This window comes from Molothrus aeneus, chromosome 7 (genome assembly GCF_037042795.1).
Source record: "Molothrus aeneus isolate 106 chromosome 7, BPBGC_Maene_1.0, whole genome shotgun sequence".
NCBI classification, from domain to species: Eukaryota; Metazoa; Chordata; class Aves; order Passeriformes; family Icteridae; genus Molothrus; species Molothrus aeneus.
In genome coordinates this window covers 19,387,568-19,408,048 of record NC_089652.1, presented here as the reverse complement: position 1 = coordinate 19,408,048, position 20,481 = coordinate 19,387,568, and the positions used below count along the sequence as shown (strand labels likewise).

Sequence of the window (20,481 nt, the reverse complement as noted above, 5' to 3'; positions counted from 1 at the left end):
CAACAGGGTATAAAATAAGAGTATGAAAAGAAAATTTTGGAAAACTGAGTATTGAATAAAAACAGATTTACCTTTTCCATATAAGCCAACTCCCCATCCCATACTAGCTCTGCAGCAGTACTGTCTTCATCAGGGCTATATACTGGGGGTATATTGGAATGGTACATCTTATATTCCAGAGAGATATTTCCAACACTCTGTGAGGTGTATTGTGGCACAAAGAAAGAATAAAATACTTATTTAAAGAAAGTACAGTTTTTAAGCTGAGGTTCGCTCATACAGGTATGGGACTGAGTACTGAGAATTTTTTAAACTCTGTTTTAAAACCTCATACTGCATCCATCTGAAATACCAGATGTTTTTTAAACCCAGAGACACTATTTTTTGAAAAATAAATTTAAAATCCAGTGATGCTTTTCAGAAGAGTGGGAACATTAGTCCCAGCATTCTTGATAAATGTTCCAGGTTTGGTTAAGAGCATTCTGCCTACTCAAATTATATAGCAGGTGTAAGCAGGTGTGTATTGTGTCCCTGCCTCAAACTGCTGCATAAAGTGTTGGATATGCCCTGTTCACCTATGCTGTGTGTCAGAGAAAGCTGCACACTCAGTGACAGATACAGTGTTCTGTCGTATCCATGCCTGCTGTTCTCACTCAGAAGCACTTGGTATGTACCTAAACTTGTGCTCTCTGCTCTGTGGGCAGAGGACTTCAGTCTTGCATGGTTACCAAGCTTTCCTGGGCAGTCAAATCACACATGCAACTTCATAACAAGAGATGAGGAAGAGAACATAAATGAGCATCATATGTTTGTTGCTGTAGGTGATGTGTAATACCTTACAAATTAGTTTAATATTTATTAATATTACAACATATTATAATATTTTAATGTCTTTTATGATCATATAAAGGTAGTGTTTTATATCAATGCTTGTCAAATATATTGAATAAAACATATTCATTTTTTTTGTGACTTGCTTGAGTCTTGAGGAGAACCCTAAAATTTAAGTCTGGGCAAATTGGTTACTTGCCAGGGGAACTCTGACACTTGGGAATGGTGGAAAATTGAGGTAATTCCTGCTTCAGAAGAGCACAAATGTCTGTCTTGCCTAGAACAGGCACAAAGCTATCCAATGCAGCCTCTAAAGCTGTCACACTTCAATGAAGATGTGAGTCTTCAAGGCCAGATGATGTTCGGTGCAAATGTTTTTGGATGTGTACAGATGGGAGCACTTCATGCACTCCTGTTGGAATATGTGATTTGGTGTGGAGCTATGTATCCTCAGGTGTAGTTGATTCTAGGTATAGAGAAGCAGTAGTATTATTTCTTTCTTCTTTAGTCCTCATATGTTACTGGACTGAACACCACCTGTTGTAGTTGTAAAGCATAATTTTTCAAGAGGTTGATTATTTATGATGAAGAGTCTTTATATTTTAGTTTTTTGAAAACAGAGTTAATATGATTTATGCTCTATCAAGTGATCATTTAATGTAGTTTTTTCTAGCAAAGGTCAGATTGCAGCTTTGCAATCAGGAAACTGATCTGCTTGAAAACACAGCTGACAAAATGGAAAGAGCCTGGACTTGATTCCTATGTAGGTGCCCCACAGGGATCTACTATCAGTATGAGTAAAGGGGCAGAGTGAATGGGCAGAAAAGAGGAAAGATGAAACTGTCTCTCCTGCTACCATCAGGAGTTAGTGCCTCTTGATTATCTGGGTATGGTAATTTTTGTATTAAGAAACCCCAGCAAACAGCTTAGTGGTTGGTCAAGCAGTGCATGTATTGCTTTGAAAGTAAGAATAAAGGATACATTATTGCTTCTATTTATTTTGTTTAGAGCTTGGTAAAGTGTTGTTTAGGTAATAGAATTAATCACTTAATCATAAATTGTATTTTTTGTTTTGGTATTTTAACTTCAGTTAAGCAGTACTCTACAGTGTTTCCCTTGGTTAAGTAGTTGTGTAAATACTGTGCAATTTGCTGTCAAGCATTATAATCAGTGTAGCTGTTACAGTCAGGTGATGTGATTCAATGCAATCAATGAAGATAGATAGAATTGTACTGAAAACTTTCACTGGCTTCTCTGGGAGATTCTTTTTATAGCTACAGACTCTGACACTCTGCAGTATTGGTGATCTTCATTTTCCCAGTGTTTAAAAAGAAATTATTTACAGAATGAATGAAGATGGTCTTAAATTTTTGTTCCTGAATTTTTATATGACTGCAACAGCACTATTACTGTTCTTAGTTTTAACACTTACTGCATTACACATGCCCTGCTTCAACTTTTTATGCAGATCAGTCTATCATGGATGTTTTGAAGCATAAATGTTTTCTAGAAGAACTATTATTTTGGACAATAAAATACGAGTTTCCACAGAAGATGGTGACTTTCTTACTCAACATGCTACCAGATCAAGATTATAAGGTACTTGGCCTTACTTAATTCAAACCTAAGTATCTTTTTATATTCACATACTTAGTGTGTATTATCCCTTGCAGGACACCATGTGTGCTTATGTTTGAATAGTAAGTAGTAAAATAATGCAGATCTTTTACCTTGTTTTGAGTATTTTATAAGAAGTTCCTAAGTGTTTAGTATTTGAAAACCAATGTGGACAAAACAAGATGGATAAATCTGGAGCAGCACTATTAATTTGGATTGATGATTTATTTTCCTTTTGTCTGTTAGTGCATGTTTGCATGTGTTGGATTTTGTTTAATTTTATTTTACTTTGTAATTTGTTTTTTGTCACTAAAAGCATGTGGATCAGCACTGTATGATTGTGTAATGTGGTATGGCTAGGGAATAATTGCAGTGATTTCATTCCTATTTCAATTATTGTAGTAGGCAGTAGTTTTTCCACACAGGCCATTACAGTGTGAGTATTCTTGCTGCAGCTATACCCTAGGTAATTTTGGCAGCCTTCCAGGTGCTTCCTTACAGAGTTTTGCAGTTGTCCCTATGAAGTATCTCCTGGCCCAGAGTTGTGGAGACTGGATGTCATCTTCCTGTTTTAAATCTTGGTGTGCAGCCAGGTTTGGTTGTTTGCTCCACATGTTCCCAAGACCTAGTATACATAGCAATCAGGCTTAACATTTTGCTCTGATCATGTCATACCCTTGAGCCATGCAAATATTTTGGACCTTCTCAATGCCTGCTGGGAGGAAATTGCAGTCCAGGCATGCAGATTTTTTCAAAAATGTCTGTTTATAATGGGACAACACTGTATTTGTGCCCCCTTAAAACTTTGCTGCATCAAAACAAAGGAATGAAGATTACTTGCAAGGAAGAAAAAGCCAAGATATGGGCCTTGAGTAGTACTGTGTCCATCTCAAGACACCACTTTGATTTGGGATACCAGCACAGATTCGTCCTGGTCTTAGATTCAGCTAATACATGAGGAGACATTAGGACTTCCTAACTGATGATCCATTGCTATGAAGCTTGAATTCTTCCTGATATTTGGACACACACACGGACATCCAGTTCTCCTGATCCATTGCCAGCTAAATTCCTGCCTGTAAAAACACCCAGCTGCTAGCAGCATGCAGAAGAATCTGGTAAGTGTTGCTGTGTTTCCCTTACAACTGTACCATGTAATAACATCAGCTTCTAATGATTGTGGGATCTTTCTTCCTTTGACAATGAGCCATAGTCTTCAGTGACTTTCTTTATTCATTTTCTTTCTTCACTCAGAATGGAGATCATGGTGTATTTGGTCTCTCTACTGATTGCCACCTTTAACTGGAAATAGTCCATTTTCTACCCACCAATACAGCGTGCTCAGATTGAAAGGTTTTTATAAACTTTTTTGTTGGTCGGTTTTTTGGTTACCAATTTCGTACTGTTTTTCATTAAGCAGTTAATTCCTACGTTAAAGCTTTAGTAGAAGCCCAAATACCAAGTGTTCAAAATTTTTTTAGAATCTGTGTTTAATTGTCATGGTCGTCTAAATGGCATTTTAAGTAGTAGAGTCAACTCAGAGCAGGAAATGTATCACATAGCAGTACTAGGGAGGCAGTAAACTTTTTTCGCAAGAAACCTTTGCTTTGTTGCAAAACTGTCAATGCTGCATGAATTTTAAACATGTTTATGAGGCCTGTGGTTAATTTACAAGGAGTGGCTCTACCTTTTACATGGAAAAGAGAGAACATAACATTTTGGGATGAGTTAGAAGAATGTTTTATCTTACATGCTTCCATTTAGCTTTTTTGAAAGAAAAGCTTGTTTGCTGATTAATCATACTGCATTCTCAAACAACAGGAATACCTCTAGGGATTAAAACTGCTCCAAATGGTCCTGCAGCTTTCTGCTACTTTCTCTCATCCCATCTACATTACATGTACTGTTCTAATTTTTTTCTCTGTCTGCTGTTGTGCACTTTATCTGATTCTTTGTGAGGTGATTTAGCTCATTAAATCAACAGAATTCTGCTAGGTTGGATTCCTGGTAAACTGAGGGAGATAGCTGGACATAGAGCACAGAGCTGCCTATCTGCATATGCTTTGAAATTGTTGAAATCTCTGACCTCCAGCATAGGCATATGAGAATCTATCACTGCCCTGTGTAGCAGTCACTGAACCACTAGAAATCTCAGTTACACAGACTTTTTTTTTTTTTGAAATAGGAAAACAAACTTCCCTTTAAGGATTCCCAGTACTGAAAAGAGGTGTTGAAAGGGGTGGGCTAAAACCCTGGGTTAACTAGCTCTTCCCTCTCTCCCCACTTTGGCAAATGAGAGAGATAGCACAACAAAAAGTGTGGTCTTTGCCTTACAGATTTGGGCTTGAGGCATCCCTTCCATCACTCTCTGACATTTGAAGCTTGGAAGACTTACAAGTGAAGAAAAAGAATGCAGAAGAGAAATTTATTGAAGCTTCCAAGAAATTAAAGGTGTTATGGTGTGGACCAGAGGAGAAATAAAAGGCCTGAGAAAGAGACTTTCCTGTGACCAAGGAGAAGGCAAAGAATGTGTTGGCAGTAAACAGGAAGATGCTGGAAGAGTGTAAATCATCCAAGAGCAGAGCCTTGCTGAAACCTTGCTGAAAAATGCAAAAGCATCTGATGGACATAATGAATCAACAAACATAATTAACAGAAATGCTGTTCTGTGTCAGGCACCTCCCATAGTGATCCTTGGGGCAACGATTAAAGCAATAGGACTTCACCAACCCCTGGATATGCTGTTCTACAAATTCTGTAGAGCAGTTTTTCTATTGGAACCTTAATTTTAGTGCAGCATTCAGCTGGCAGAAATAGTTTACATCTTAGCATTGAGAATATAAACATGGGAGATGCAAGCTCTAGCTGAAGCATGGGGTTGGTGTTAGTCTCCAGAGAGTTCTGGGATTGAAGTTGAGTGGTCACCAAGAGGAAAGGCTAGCTGAAAAAATGAACTTTGTTTTTCTAGAGGTAGAAATTTAAAAGCTGCTTAAGATCATAGAGAGTAAGTCAGTGAAGATAATTCGATGCACAGGAAGCATGTATGTCTTAGGAACCTCTCTTGCAGACGGTTGGAACTGAGTATTTGGAAACATGTTATGACAGAAATTGCAATCTTGCTACATTCTATATTTTTCCTTAGTTGTGTATATAGCTTTGGCCACTGAGAGAAAGGATATGTGGATGGACTGATTTGGCCTACTGTGCCTGGTTTTATGTACTGACTGCAGTTTACCCCACAGTATTTCAGCTTCTTAACTTTTGGAATGAGTTTAGTTTCTGCCTCTCAAAATTGGAAAGGGTTGGATTTGTTTGTTTAACTTGCAAGTGAATGTAGGAGTAAAGCTTCTGTCTTTCCTTTAGTTAAGTGTTTTCCAGAGTCTCTACTATTATACTGTAGTGAGAGCAAATTTACAGTACTTTCAGAAGTTCATTATGGTAAACGAGTGAGGCACAAAAAATTTTGATGCATGCCAATGTAAACTAAAGAAAAAAAATTCCAAAATTTGTCCTTAGAGAAGGACCTTGTTTTTGCAGTCAATTTGAATTGAGCGTGCTGTGTAAAACAAGTGAAACGTAGTTTCTTCATCTCAGAACCCAAAAATCCTATTTAAACATAATACAGTGTGTAGAAGTAATACATAAATAAAGTATACTCTTTTACCAGCAGCGTTAATATACTAACTTCTTAAAATACCTGCTACATATTTTCTGTCTGAGGCTTAATGTGAATTAGGGTGTAATTAACATTAGTGTGAATGTCTTGATGATAGGTGCTAATGCCAGTGATGAAAATTGTTTCAGGCCTTTAACTTAAAGGAAATTATGTGATGGGAATATCTGTAATACCAGAATGATATTGTATTAACTTTGCTCAAGTCTTGAGAATATGTTGTGCCAAAAACGCTCTAGGTGAGAACAGTTACCATTGTTGGGTGCTGTGTGTGGAACATACTTTCAGTTATTATACAGGTTTCCATCACTGTGGGCCAGGTATAGGAAGGCAAGTTAAGTATTCTTGCAGTGTTTCCTGCAGTGATGTCCCCATTCTCACCTTGGTTCAGTTTCTTGCATCAGCAACTTTTTCTTTGGGGCTATTTGCTGGGAGAACCAGTTTCTGTACCTAACAGCAGAATTATGTCATCATGTTTTTGGAAGTACTTCTGGGGTGATAATAACATGGTAGTGCCATAATAAAAATATGGGAGCACTGAATCTAAGGCAGATCAAATAAAGTAGTGATCTGTATACAGTCTGGTGAAAGCATGGCTGCTGAGGGTGGTTTTAAAATTTCTAATTCTATGCTTACGAAAGGTTAATACTTCCAGAAGGAATAGGCAAGGGATTTTTAGACTTTGGATTTTTATCACTACACAGCTTGTCTTCTTACTAAGCCAAGCAAGTCCAGATGGTGCTAATTCAGAACCTAAAGTACTAAGTGAGAAGTGATTTCAAAGCTAGCAGATATGTTCATTGATGTGCAGTGAAAAGGTTGATTTATAATGCATTTTGAGGCTAATGGAGTGGAACATAGAACTGTACTAAGATATTTATATATATTTATATATGTACAATACATTTAAATACTGATCTGGTTAAAAAAACCCACTAACAGTTCTGTGAAGAATAACAAAGCTGCATATTAATTTAGTTATTGAGGAAAAAACACTAGAGGTTTATTTAAAAAGTATAGGATGCTATGACAGTAGAAATGAAAATCAGTGTAGAAATGTCTTGCTTGAAAATAAATGAAAACCTTATTCATGGTTAGATGGCTGCAAGTGATGAGGCAGCTTTATAAGGCACTACTAAAATAATTGTTCACAGTGTATCATTTTAGGACATCCTGTTGTAGGATGTACAAATTTAGGATAAAGTAATTGTTAGAACTTTACTACTTTCACAGGTATGCTGAGACATTATATTCCTTGTTTGAACATTTCTGGGTTGGCTTTCTTTAGTCTGGGAAGTATAGAATGAGAAGATTAGATTCTGGGGAGAGGCAATAAAATTAGCAGCCTAAGATACCCCTCCCTATAAATAGGTCTTTTCATTTGGTCTGTTTCTAGAAAACAGTCATCACTTTTGGTTTGTCATAGCAACTAGTGTTTCCCAGGGTATGTTGATTGTACATTCATAAAGGAATATTTTATAATGAAAGAAAGATAAGTTTTGTAGGATGCTTATTAATGTCAACATTTCTTTATAATTTGCAGATTGCTTTTACAAAAACATTTGTTCAGCACTATGCTTTTATTATGAAAACACTGAAGAAAAGCCATGAATCAGACACCATGTCTAATAGAATTGTGCATATCAGTGTTCAGCTGTTCAGCAATGAAGAACTAGCACGCCAAGTAACAGAAGAATGCCAACTGCTGGATATTATGGTCACTGTTCTGTTGTACATGATGGAAAGTTGCCTTATTAAAAGTGAATTGCAAGGTAGGTTCAGTTGTTTTTTTGTTTCTTTCCATGAATAATAAATTGATTATAGAGGAAATTTAATCTTTCTTTGGTGGTCAATCCACCCCACTGATGCCTTTCCAAAAATGTACAGGATCTAGCAATATATGGTAGAGGAAGATCTCAAAATTCCCTGGGAATATAAAGGTAGTTATCAGGAGTGGTACTAATGTTTTATCCTTTGGTTTGTATGGGGTTTTTTTAGGAATGTTACATGATTTAGAATGCAGGTTATTACTTACTACTTAATTTGTTGTGTGAAGTGCCTAAGCAACTATTTGAATGAAAAATTATATACGCAAATTGAGACCTGTATGAATTTAAAAAATATTTTCAAAGAATTTCACAAGCTATTTGCAGTATTTAAAATTGTTTTATTTTTTAAAACTTCTGATTGCCTTGATATAATTAGAGGAGAATAATTTAATAGTTTGTCAATATAGCAATTTTATCAACCTTTTGTTTGACAAAGTGGTAGTTTGAATTTGAGCTATTGTAGACTGTATAACTTCTTTAGTGAAAACAGCTGTTCTATTTTCACCCTCCTTGTTTTACCTGTCCTTATATGAAAATGGCACAATTGAATCTTTCTGATGTCTGATATTCACACTCTTATGTGCCTAACAGACTGGAGACCTCAGCCCTCTTCATCCTAGTTTGAATCTGAAAGTATCCCCTAGACAGGCTGAGTGCTGCTGCTAAATAAGTATCACAAACTTAGGCATGAGATTGTATTTTTTTTAATAAGTATTCTTGTCTCAGAGTCCAGTCTGTGTATAGCCTAAACCAAAATATCTGTGCAGAAGTGGGAAATCCTCTCTCATCTAGCTATCAAGAGTGCCCTCATTCAGCAGCACTTCAATATGAAAAATGTTTCTGTTGCCCTACATAGACTGCTTTCCTGAATAAAGGACTTCCTTTATTCAGGAAAATGCTGAATATTTAATAGTTTGTATATCAGGTGATTTTTGCTAAATAAATGCCATATTGGTGGAATGTAATTTAAAACTCTTTCTAAGCATCTTTTGAATGTTACTTTTTGGTCAGTATGGGATGTTGCTAGCATGGTGGTAGGGTTCTGTAATGGGTCAGAATTTCAATACAGCAGAGAAAGGCTGTACTGGACAGGCCAAAGAGAACCACTCTACATACAGGTTTACCTCATCATCCAGAGACTGGAGTCTCTTAGTAAGTGTCTTTTCTTCTGTTCTTCTTTCTGCTGAAATAGAGTATTAACTGACATGGGTACTGGAAGTTGTTTCACTTGGATCGTGAATCCAGAACCAATTCTGTTTCCATTCTGATCTTTCTAGGAGTCCCTCTTATGAAAAGGAAACAAAGAGATTTATTTGGCAGATGTAGAGGATGGAACTTCTGTGATTTGGGGTGGGAGGGAAAGAAACCCCCCGGGCTTTGATTTCTCATCCTCCTCTTCTAGGAACCTTCTCCTGCCCCAGTGTTGGGCAGGCTGCATAAACCCTCTCTCTGTCCCAAATTCAGAGTGGAAATGTTTTGCTCTGCTCTTTTCAGACTCAACATGCCAGTGTAGGTTTTGATCACCAGATTTGTTCTTGAATGCTGTAAGGTACCTTGCTCACTGGGGTTATATCAAATTCAAAGTAGAATGCAGGTGTTTGTAATAGGAATTGTATTATTTGTTTTTTTAATAATTAGAAATATTGGAAGAGCCATAGCTGTGATGGTTTTCCTAACATGCTACTTTCCAGAGGTTGTGATATTGTTCAAAGTTTAAGTGACTCTTGCTGAGTGGCATCTGTGTAGGCTAGTCCATGATGAAAAAACAGCTTCAGGTACATGAAAGAACCATTTTAGTTTTCTGCAGTTTTCTCTGTGTGTGTCTGACCCCAGCATTACAGTACATCCGAATTGATATTTTTGCATTCTTTTGTAACTTTATTAATAAATGAAAGAAATTACTTTGTGTTCTTGTTTTGTTTTTTTCTTTTTTAAATCTAGATGAAGAGAATAGTTTACATGTTGTGGTGAATTGTGGGGAAGCACTACTGAAGAATAACACTTACTGGCCCCTGGTTAGTGATTTTATAAACATACTTTCACACCAAAGTGTGGCAAAGAAGTTTTTGGAAGATCACGGTCTTTTGGTAACATGGATGAATTTTGTATCATTTTTTCAAGGTATGTGACTTTTATGATCAGTACTAATACAAGGATATTAAGACAGTTAATGTTCACTGTAGCACAATCCCTACAGTTCTGTATGTATATATTTAATCTATTAGTGTTCCCCCAAGACTGTATTTCTTGAAGAGTACAGTATATTCTAGAAAACAGGTTACAAAAATTATCTAATGGATCTTTTTCTTGTGTGAAGTAGTTGAAGAGCAGTCACATCACAGTCCACTGAGATCTATGGTGCAAGAATTCTGAGGTTATACTTAAAGTACAGATCACAACTGTAAACCAAACTGTTTTACTGGTGAAATTCAAAATTTAAATATACAGGAAATTAATCTCATATATCTGGATCTTCTTCTAAGTTTTGCTTTTGATTATATAAAAAAATATTTTAAGATAGTGTATCTCAATGCTGATAAATGTTTTGCTTAGAAAGACGACCAGCATTCAGATGTTCTAATTGACTGAGTAACATTCAAAGTAGAAGTTCATGTTCCCTGAACAGCAAGGACTGCAGTTATTAGCCAGGTTTTTGTCTTTTCTGGTATATTCCTGTTCAAACTTTGTTTTATCAGATTCTTCCACTAGATAAATTAGTGTTTGTAATAGGAATTGGCTTACACTTTGTGGAGTTGTTTTTCGAGGTGTGTAAATGCATAGTACTAAAAAGACTGCATTCCATTTATCCCTAGTTAAATCTTGGGTTGTATAACTCTGCTTAAATCTTTGAAGGTATGAATTTAAATAAACGGGAGTTGAATGAGCATGTGGAGTTTGAATCGCAGACATACTATGCTGCCTTTGCTGCTGAGCTGGAGGCCTGTGCCCAGCCAATGTGGGGTCTGCTGTCACACTGCAAAGTTAGGGTAAGGCTAACATTTCCCTGTCATGATTCTTGGTTTTATTCGTGACTTATTCTACAATTCTCAATCTTGAAAAGACTGTCTTTTGTGTTTTGAAAAGACTTTGGTTTGGCTGTCTTTGTCTATTTAAATAACACAAAACTCCAATCAACTCGGATTCTGTGTATAGTGAGTGTAGAATTCATGCTTGTACATAATTTATTGTCTCCAGTACTGGGACTACAAGTTCAGGATGTGTGCAGTCATTTCATGTGAGTGTACATATGGAATAACTTCAAATCTAATGAAGAACTTGATAAATGTCTCTGAGTCATTCTGCCTTTGTTCAGTGGGAATGGAGATACATAAGTCATCCTAATGTGATTCTAATGTTGGCTGTGTCTGTGAACAGACACTTCATTATGATGGGAGATGGAGTAATTTATGGGTTTGTGTGGGTCTCCTATCAATTTGAGGAGAAAACCTCTTTGGTTCTGACATGAAATGGTCTCAAAACTAGAGCAAAGACTTGTTGCTATTTGCTAGACTGTAAATTATATTAAGTTACAGCAAAAATAGAATCCATTAGCTTTTAGGAATATTTAACATATGAAAAATACTTTTTACTGTTTTTCTGTGAAATAAATACTTGTATTCGAAATTAGCTTATTAAGATAATTAATAGTGTCAGTGAGACAGTACTGACTGGATTGAACTGCACACTGAGAAACCGTGCAAGCAGTCCATGTGATTTTAGAACAGTTTGAATCAGGCAGTTGTGAAAGCCTTTCTGTGATGTAAATTACACTGATACATTATGAATTTATCAATTTATGAGTCTACATTGGTTTTTGAAAACCGAATTACAGCTTCTGGCTGTTTGAAGTGCTCCTTTCATTTTTCCTTAGTTATGGGATGGTCTTTTTTTTAAGGCCATGCTCCTCCATCAGTTGTCTTGTCAGTCATGTCTTCAGCCACATGTTTGAACCTTTTGGTCATTATCAATAAATCTGAAAATGTTGAAGAAATTTCATAGCTTAGTTGTTGTACTTATGAAACCTGGAGGGTTGGAAGCTCATGTCTCACAGGATAGGGAAAGCCAGCAGAGCCTGTCCTTCATAGAGTGTGGAGCAACAGGATGGGAGTGTGGCTGTTGTATTTCCTGATGTGAAAAGGTGCCTGACTGAAATAGCTGCCACTTGCACAACTTTTGGCTGGCCTGAACACTGCTGCCTTTTGCATGAGAAGTGTGTCATTGGATATCCTGAGAGTGTGAGGCAAGTCTGGAGTCTGTGTTTAGGGAGAAGTGAAGATTAAAGGAAAAATCTGTTAAGAAAATAGGCTTTGCAAGTTCTGCTGATCACAGAGCAATTTGGTTTAGCTTCTTTTCTGCTTTTTCTTCTTGCACACGACTGCTTCTCTCCTGGAAGGCAATGTACAGCTCTAGCCCTGAAACATGATTTAACCTGAAATATAGTGTAGTTTTATGGCATTCTTACAGTTATATCATGTAATCATAACAAGGTTTGCTTACCATTGAAATCCATGCAGTATTGTGGTATCATATCATTTAGGGTCCCTTGTGTTAGCCAACTGTAAGGACCTTCTAAGTAGATAGAACTTACAGGCCATTAGCTACAGTAGAAGTAAATGGATAAATTAAGCAACAGTAGGCACTGGGACCACCTAGAGAGTGAGTCCTATGAGGAGCAGCTGAGGGAGCTGGGGTTGTTCAGCCTGGAGAAGAGAAGGCTCAGAGGTGACCTTACAATTCTCTGTAGTACCCTGTAAGGAGGGTATAGCCAGGTGGGAGTTTGCCTCTTCTTACAGGTAACCAGCAACAGGACACAAGAAAATGGCATCAAGCTGCAGCAGAGGAGATTCAGGTTGGGCAACAGGAAGAATTTCCTCATGAAAAGAGTAGTTAATCATTGGAGTGGGCTATCCAGGAGTAGTGGAGTGGAGTCCCAATCCCTGAAAGTGTTCAAGAAACAACAGGACCTGGCACTTAGTGCTGTGGTTTAGTCAAGAACATATTGTTCAGTCAATGATCTTGGAGGTCTTTTCCAACCTCAGTGATTCTGTGTACTGTAAAAATATTATTGAAATAATTGTTTTATTTGTAGTAGGGAAACAATGGCACTTAAAACTTTTTTGGCTCATATAAGTGTGCTGGTTTATCTTAACTGCAGGAAACACAGGAATACACACGCAATGTTGTCAGATACTGCCTTGAAGCACTTCAAGACTGGTTTGATGCTATCAACTTTGTAGATGAGGTAAATATCCTTAGTGAATTTAAGCAAAGCACTGTGAAAATCTGATTAAATTTAAAAGGTGATACGCTCCCTACACCCAGCCCCCTCCCCTTAATTTAGGTGACTATTCAAGCTAGTGATCAAAAAAGGATTGCCTTACTGAAATTAGAGATTGTAGTTGATACTTAAAATGTTATGTCCTAGGACCCTTTTTTTCCTGTAGTCTTGGTGATTTAGATTTGCTGGTGCAAGCTTAAGCTGTGAGTTTTAAAAGCAATGCTTTCCCTGTCTGAGGGAAACTTCTGAATAATCAGAAAGACAGGAGAATGAAATAACTGCTGTGTTACTGAAAAGTAAGTCTATCAAATGAAGACATGTAAAATACTGCCCTTGGTGGTTGTGCCAAAGATATTTGTATGTTTGTTTTGTCCAATATATTATATTAAATACCTTTATTTTACTTTCAGCCAGCACCTAACCAAGTTACTTTTCATTTGCCACTGCACCGTTACTTCGCCATGTTTTTAAGTAAGGTAAGCATGTGTTGTAGTTTCACAGAAGATGGAAATTCCCTGTTGAATGTAATCATTCAACACAGCATATGCTTGCTTTTGTTTCTAGGCTGTTAAATGCCAAGAACTAGATCTGGATACTATCCTGCCAGATCAGGAAATGCTGATGAAACTCATGATTCACCCACTTCAGATTCAGGTACGGGCAGACTTCTAACTTAACAATAGGAAGTATGTCTTAATTGTGGGATGTAAAAATAAGCCCTATATGACAATAATAACTACAATATACTAAGTAGTTAGGGTAACATCTTTTTTTTTCCCTTCCTCTTTCCAAAATTAAAAATGGGGCATTAGTTATCATACTCTGAGAAGTACATAATAATAGTATTCACTACAGCTCTTCAAAAATGGTAGGATGGACCAATCCTCTGGAAACATAGAATTGTAAAGTGAACAGAATGGAGTGCAGTTTGACAAGAAACCCAAATCTTTTGTATTTTAAATTGAGAGTGAGTTCCAGAATGGATGCACAACATTTTTATTTGCAAATTTGGGCTTGTGCTTAAGTGGCAGTGACAAGTATTTGTAATCACTGCTTTTAGATCTAATCCCTTTTTAATCGTGATGCCTTAATTTTTGGTTCATTTTGGTACCACAATACCTTCATTTTGAATTGGTTTCAAGATTTTAAGGAATAACTACATGTATAAATCACATCATTTGTCTTTGATTACTTTCATTGTCTGAAATACGTTCTTATATGAAAGTATGGTATCTGTTTCATAAACTTGCAGTGGATCTTTATATCTCTTACTCTCCAGAAGTCAATTAGTATAAAAAAGTCTATAAAATTGTAGTATGTATGCATGTCTATGTGTAATGATAGTGAATAAAATGATGAGAGGGCTGGAGCACCTCTGTTATGAAGACAGACTGAGAGAATTGTCGTTTGCTCTGGAGAAGAGAAGGCTCTGGGGAGACCTTAGAGTAGCCTTCTACAGGGCCCTACAAGAGAGCTGGGGGCAAACTTTTTAGCAGGGCCTGTTGCAATAGAACAAGATTAGTGGGTTTAAAGTGAAGTAGGCCTGGTTTAGATGACCTGTAGTACCTTTTTTGCTACGAGGGTGGTACAACACTGGAGCAGGTTGTCCATGGAAGTGGTAGATGCCCCATCCCTGAGAACATCCCAGGTTAGATTGGATGGGGCTCTGAACAACCTGACCTAGTTGAAGATGCCCCTGATGATTGCAGGGGGATTGGACTAGATGACCTTTAAAGGCCCCTTCCCACCAAAACTGTTCTGTGATTCTCCAGGAAAGCCCCAGGGGGACTTGTTACAATGACATGTAGTGACAGGACCAGGGGGAATGGCTTTAAGCTGAAAGAGAGTAGTTTAGATGAGATATCACAAAGACATCCTTTGCTGTGAAGGTGGTGAGACACTGGAACAGGTTGCCCAGAAAAGTCAAGGATACCCCATCCCTGGAAGTGTTCAAGACTAGAGTGAATGGGGCTTTAAGCAAACTGGCTTTAAGCACCTGGAAAGTGTCCTTGCCCATGGCACAAGGGTTGGAAATCTTTAAGGTCCCTTCCAATTCGAACTGATATCTGATTTCTATTTTTCTATGGTACCATACTGATGATCTGCTAATATTGAACTGAGTAGCTGAACATCCCTGAAATGTTTATAACTTTTTATGTTCCCTGAACAGGCAAGTCTTTCTGAAATTCACAGCAATATGTGGGTTAGAAATGGTCTACAAATTAAAGGACAGGCCATGACTTACGTGCAGTCTCATTTCTGCAATTCAATGATTGATCCTGACATTTATCTGCTGCAAGTAAGTTATGTTTTCTGAGAAGCCAAGCCAGTATTATTTACCTACAAACTATTGACTAGAATTAATTTAATAAAATTAATTTACTCTCTTTCTACAGGTCTGTGCCTCTAGACTGGACCCAGATTATTTTATTTCATCTGTTTTTGAAAGGTAGGACTAAAAGATGAATGCTCTTGTTTGATGTTGTGCTGGCTGTTCTGCTGATTTACAGTGTGTAACAGAAAAATTGCATATCTGATACATATCTTCAGTGATACAACTCTGCCTAGCCAAAACTAACACCTAAGGCCTCTACTAAAACAGGTATCTCTTGATTTTAGACAGCATTGGCTTTTGATTTACAAGGTAGTAGTGAAGATACTTGTTTTCTAAGCATCTTTAGGACTTTTTAAGTTTCATATGTGTTCATATGCTAGGATATTCTATCCTGAAGCAGTAGTAAGAGACACAGAATGTTTCCTTTTCTGGAAAAAAATCAGGGTTTGAACACCAATTAGTATGCATTAGTTTTTATATGTTGTTAAATATAAGGTGTTTTCATGTGGAGTGAATATCACTATAGCACGTTCCATCGATAGTTAAATAAAAATTGAAATTTAAAAAGAAGAGGGTTTTCATGTATGTTTGTTCATACTTTGGGTTTTCATTTGGGCTTTTGTATTTCGTTTTAGGTTGTTGTGAGTGCTATCCTGAGCTTATCAGTAGGTTTCACATTGGTGTTTTAATGTTGGAGAATGTTTAATTGTTGTTTCTGACTTTGCTGTGTAGATTTAAGGTGGTAGATCTGTTAACGATGGCTTCACAGCATCAAAATACAGTTCTTGACTCAGAACATGAAAGGTCCATGCTGGAAGGAGCCTTAACATTTTTGGTCCTTTTGTTAAGTCTTCGTTTACACTTAGGTAAGAGTCACTACTTTAGGAATATCTGTATGTAAATAACATTATTACACCTTCATTTATATTCAACACTTAGTAGGTGCCTTAAAGCTGTTTAGCCATATAGTAACTTAAAGCATTCAATACTCAGTTTCATCTTTGCTAGTTACTGTATTTTAATCCCTTATAAAATAGAAATAGATATAATACATAAAAATGGAAAAAATTGGCTTTAATGGAAGTGGGTGATTTGTGTAGGTGATGACATGAAGATTCTGTATCTTTTCCAGAAAGACAGCAATTTGAGTTTATACTGGTATTTTCTGATTGAGATAGTGCCTTTCATAATATTTGCATGTCCCCCTTTTTTCCCCCCTGTATTTTTAAGGCACTGTATCATTACTTAGTATTAATTTGAATCATGTTTGACATGCTTTTAATGTCAAATGAAAACTGAATGTGTGTCTTAAAATCGTGCTGTTTTAATAGCTTTTTACATTTCATCGTTCTAGGAATGACAGATGATGAGATCCTCAGAGCAGAGATGGTAGCCCAACTGTGCATGAATGACAGGACACACAGTTCATTATTGGATCTCATATCCTTGGAATATATTCACTAATGTCTCTGAATGAGAATGACAGGTGTCTGGATTGCAGTGAGGCTTGAACAACATGCTTTTAGGTTACATAATTAAAAAACTGTGTGAAGGTGTGTTTGTATGTACTTACTATATGTATACACACAGTATATACTGTATATACTTACTAGCAAAGGCTCCAATTTTGGTTTTTCTTACAATAAATACAATACTTTTTTAATAGTTAAAATTACTTTTGATACAAAATGCTGTACTGGTCTTTAGAAGTCTTTTAGGTGTAAGCTAAAATGTGTGTTTTCCAATGGTGTTGTAGAAAGTTTAGCAAAGCATCACATTTGTCTGGATTTGAGCCTTTGATTTTTGCTAAGTTTATCCCAATATAAAAAACAGACATTCTACATTATATTGGCTTTTGCTATCAATAGCTGAAAATGCAAATAATAGCAATACTACATGTTGCTTTGACATTAGAGTGAAGTGCATGTGTTATGGGGAAAGAATAGCAAACTCTAAGAGTCCTTCTGCACAGGCATAGGGTTCATGTCCCTGGACAGCTGACTATAAATATGCAGGTTTTCCTGCTATTACTCTTGGCTGTGTAGGCAAATTAAATAGCTTGTTCTGGTTGCATGTAAGAGCTTGCAATCCAGGTATGGGCAATGAGCAAAAATATTATGAATACGAAGGTAGGAAAGGATGAGATTGAGACTAACAAATGAATAATAAGAATAACAATTATTATTATTATTACTATTATTATTTGCTCTAGTAACTCAGTCAAGTATGTAAAATAAGTGATTACTTAGACCAATTCACTTGAGTGAATGACTTAATTATGTAAAATAAGTGAATAATTTATATAAGCAATTACTTATCACTGAGCAGAAGTTTACTTACTTCTAAGTGCTGCTTGTGTTCTAGGGTAACGTCAGTAGGTCAGTTAAGTTTTGCTACCAAAAATGAGAAGTGTGGAATCCAAGATGCAGAATTATTCATTGTGTTTATGGATCCTGAACTATTTGCTTGCTTTTTCTGCACTTGGATGTAAATGCAAAATATTCTCCCTATGAAGAGAGACAAAGTGTTTGTAAGTGAAGACAATCACAGAAACTTTATATACACTACAGGGTGGTTTCTCATTAAGTACTAACAGCTTGAGCCAAATATGTAGCAAGTCTTACTTTAAAAAGTTTAACCTCCTAGCTGAGAGGCTTAGATTCTGTTCAGTACCAGTTACTGTTCTTAGCAGCTGGAGCATACAGACCTCTTGTGGTAAGCACAGAGCACTGCTGAGATGTGGTTTGAAATGACTGATGGAAAATATCAAGAGGGGAGGGAAATTCTGTGTCCTGCAACTAAATTACCTTTGCTTTCCTTAACATAAGCATTACATTCCAGAAAACCCTAATCCTAAAAGTGGTATTATTCCAGGAAGCTTAAGCTTTGAATCAGTCCTGTCAGCAGTTGCTGACTTTAAAGCCCCTGTTTTTGAACCTGGAGGTTCCATGCAACAAGGAATGTACACACCTAAAGGTATGGTAATCAGCATTCTCTTGCAACACAGTCAGTGGTAAGATGCCTAACCAGGGTTTGTTTGGTTTTGTTGTAGTGGGCTTTTTTTCTGTAAAAAACCCAAAAAGCAAACCCAACCTACAAGTGCTGAAAACTGCCCCCCATCCTCTCCACAAAAAAAACCAAACCTACCACAGCCACCAAAACCCCACAAAACTTGACTTTTTCATTATTGTCCATTGCTTATTTAAGAGCATTGTTAAAGACTATCAGTAGTCTTAAATAAATTGATTTTGATCTAGAGTGAAAATGAGCTTCTCATACTAAACAAGTACCTTCAGAAAGCAAAGGAAAATATAGAAATGAAAAATTATCTTATTTGTATTTTACTGATCTGCATACTTAATTATTCCTATGATTTAAATAAATTGGTGTATATTTAGTAGAGTCTAGAACTGTTTGCATTAGTGAAATGTCAAAGATACTTTCTTTGAACTTCTCCACCTTTTGACTATTAAAGATACCACAAGACATAATTCTTCATTTTATGTTGCTTAACTGTATTAGTATCCTGTAAAATTTTTCGCTGTCAGTAGTGAAGGCCTAGAAAAAAGTTCAGGCTAGACTTATTATAGAACATTGTTCTGTAATTCTACAATGCATACAGTGCAAAAATGACAAGTTTCTTTCCCTGACCAGCTTGTCATCTAAATTGGACTCAACACAGCATTGGTATATCAAAGGAGAGAAATAATTTAAGAACTCAGTGTTCCATTACTGTGTCATGTCACTAAGCAGATAAGCCTGTAGAAATCTGAAATGCTCCATGTGCTCTGGTTGTGCCTCAGGCTAATGGCAAAGCTGAAGAGAGATTAACTCCTTCCTCCCCCACATACCTCCCTTGAGAACTGGGAAGGTTAGAATCTGGCAATTTTGAAACCATTTGGTGGTGGTTAATGTAGGTGCTAGTATTGTAATAACTTGTAATTATTTGCCAGTTTTTGTACTGGGAGATTGAAGTGTCAATAAAGCTCTTTTATACAAATTACAACTAGTGAAATAATTTTGTGAAACCAGAGTTTTGGAAATTGATTCATCTTGGTTCTTTGATGTGTAATTAGGCAGCTTAACACCCATGTATCTAAAATAACTTAATTTTATTGTTACATAAACTGCACATTTCCTTATGTCCTGTCCAGTTTCTGGAGCTCATTACATGCTGGTCATTTTCATAACACAATGTGAAGGAAAAAGAGATGGATTATTCTGTTTTTAATTATAGCACTTCATATTTAGGGAATCTAATGCTAGATTACAGTGTTTGCAGTTTTTTGTATATAGTTTGGTTTTTTTTTTTTAACTTAGGAAAGCTGTTTATTCCAGAGGTAAACTGTCTGAAGTATCTCACCTATAGCATTGAACAATGAAGTGGTTTATGACACTATACAGATTCCCTTTTTTTTAAAAGTAATAAAAGCTGAAAAATCTTCTGTAGGAATAAAAGCTGACATGGCTTTCTTTACCCTCTTAAGTGTTCATATTCCCTATGTAAGTAAGATTATATAGGTTCTCAAACCCTTTGCTTTTAAGAATTGTAGTCTGTGACCTGTCATAGTTAAAGCAAGTCATGATCAGATCAATTCCCTCTAATCCTCTAATCGCTTGTTTCCCTAAATTTGAGGGAGTGGAATCTATTTTTTGTTCACAGATACCTAGATTTTGTTCCATTAACCATCATTTAAAAAAACAAAACCAACCGAAACCAACTTCCAGAGCCAGATTCTTTCTCACGCTGTAGATTTGTGTGCTGAAGATGAGCTCTATGTGCATTTCCAATATTCACTGTATGGCTCACTCAGTCCTTTTTTCTCATTAGGCAATAGCAGCCCAAACAAGCTTGGTGTGTGCTCCAGACTGCAATACTAAATTCTGTTCAGAAAAAACGTGGGGTTTTTTTCACAAG

General features: G+C 36.5%; 1 protein-coding gene across 4 annotated transcripts in view; it reads left to right on the top strand.

The window, feature by feature from the left end:
- Positions 1-20,481, top strand: part of UBR3 (ubiquitin protein ligase E3 component n-recognin 3) — a 97,747-nt gene that overhangs the window by 18,596 nt on the left and 58,670 nt on the right. For all 4 annotated transcript variants that reach the window (XM_066553266.1, XM_066553265.1, XM_066553264.1 and 1 more), the window contains exons 7-18: positions 2,300-2,430; positions 7,665-7,893; positions 9,892-10,071; positions 10,804-10,937; positions 13,106-13,192; positions 13,639-13,704; positions 13,793-13,882; positions 15,399-15,527; positions 15,625-15,677; positions 16,296-16,429; positions 16,918-17,005; positions 18,400-18,539. In XM_066553266.1, the coding sequence (XP_066409363.1) occupies positions 2,300-2,430; positions 7,665-7,893; positions 9,892-10,071; positions 10,804-10,937; positions 13,106-13,192; positions 13,639-13,704; positions 13,793-13,882; positions 15,399-15,527; positions 15,625-15,677; positions 16,296-16,429; positions 16,918-17,005; positions 18,400-18,539 (1,461 nt within the window). The remainder of the gene's footprint in view (positions 1-2,299; positions 2,431-7,664; positions 7,894-9,891; positions 10,072-10,803; positions 10,938-13,105; positions 13,193-13,638; positions 13,705-13,792; positions 13,883-15,398; positions 15,528-15,624; positions 15,678-16,295; positions 16,430-16,917; positions 17,006-18,399; positions 18,540-20,481) is intronic.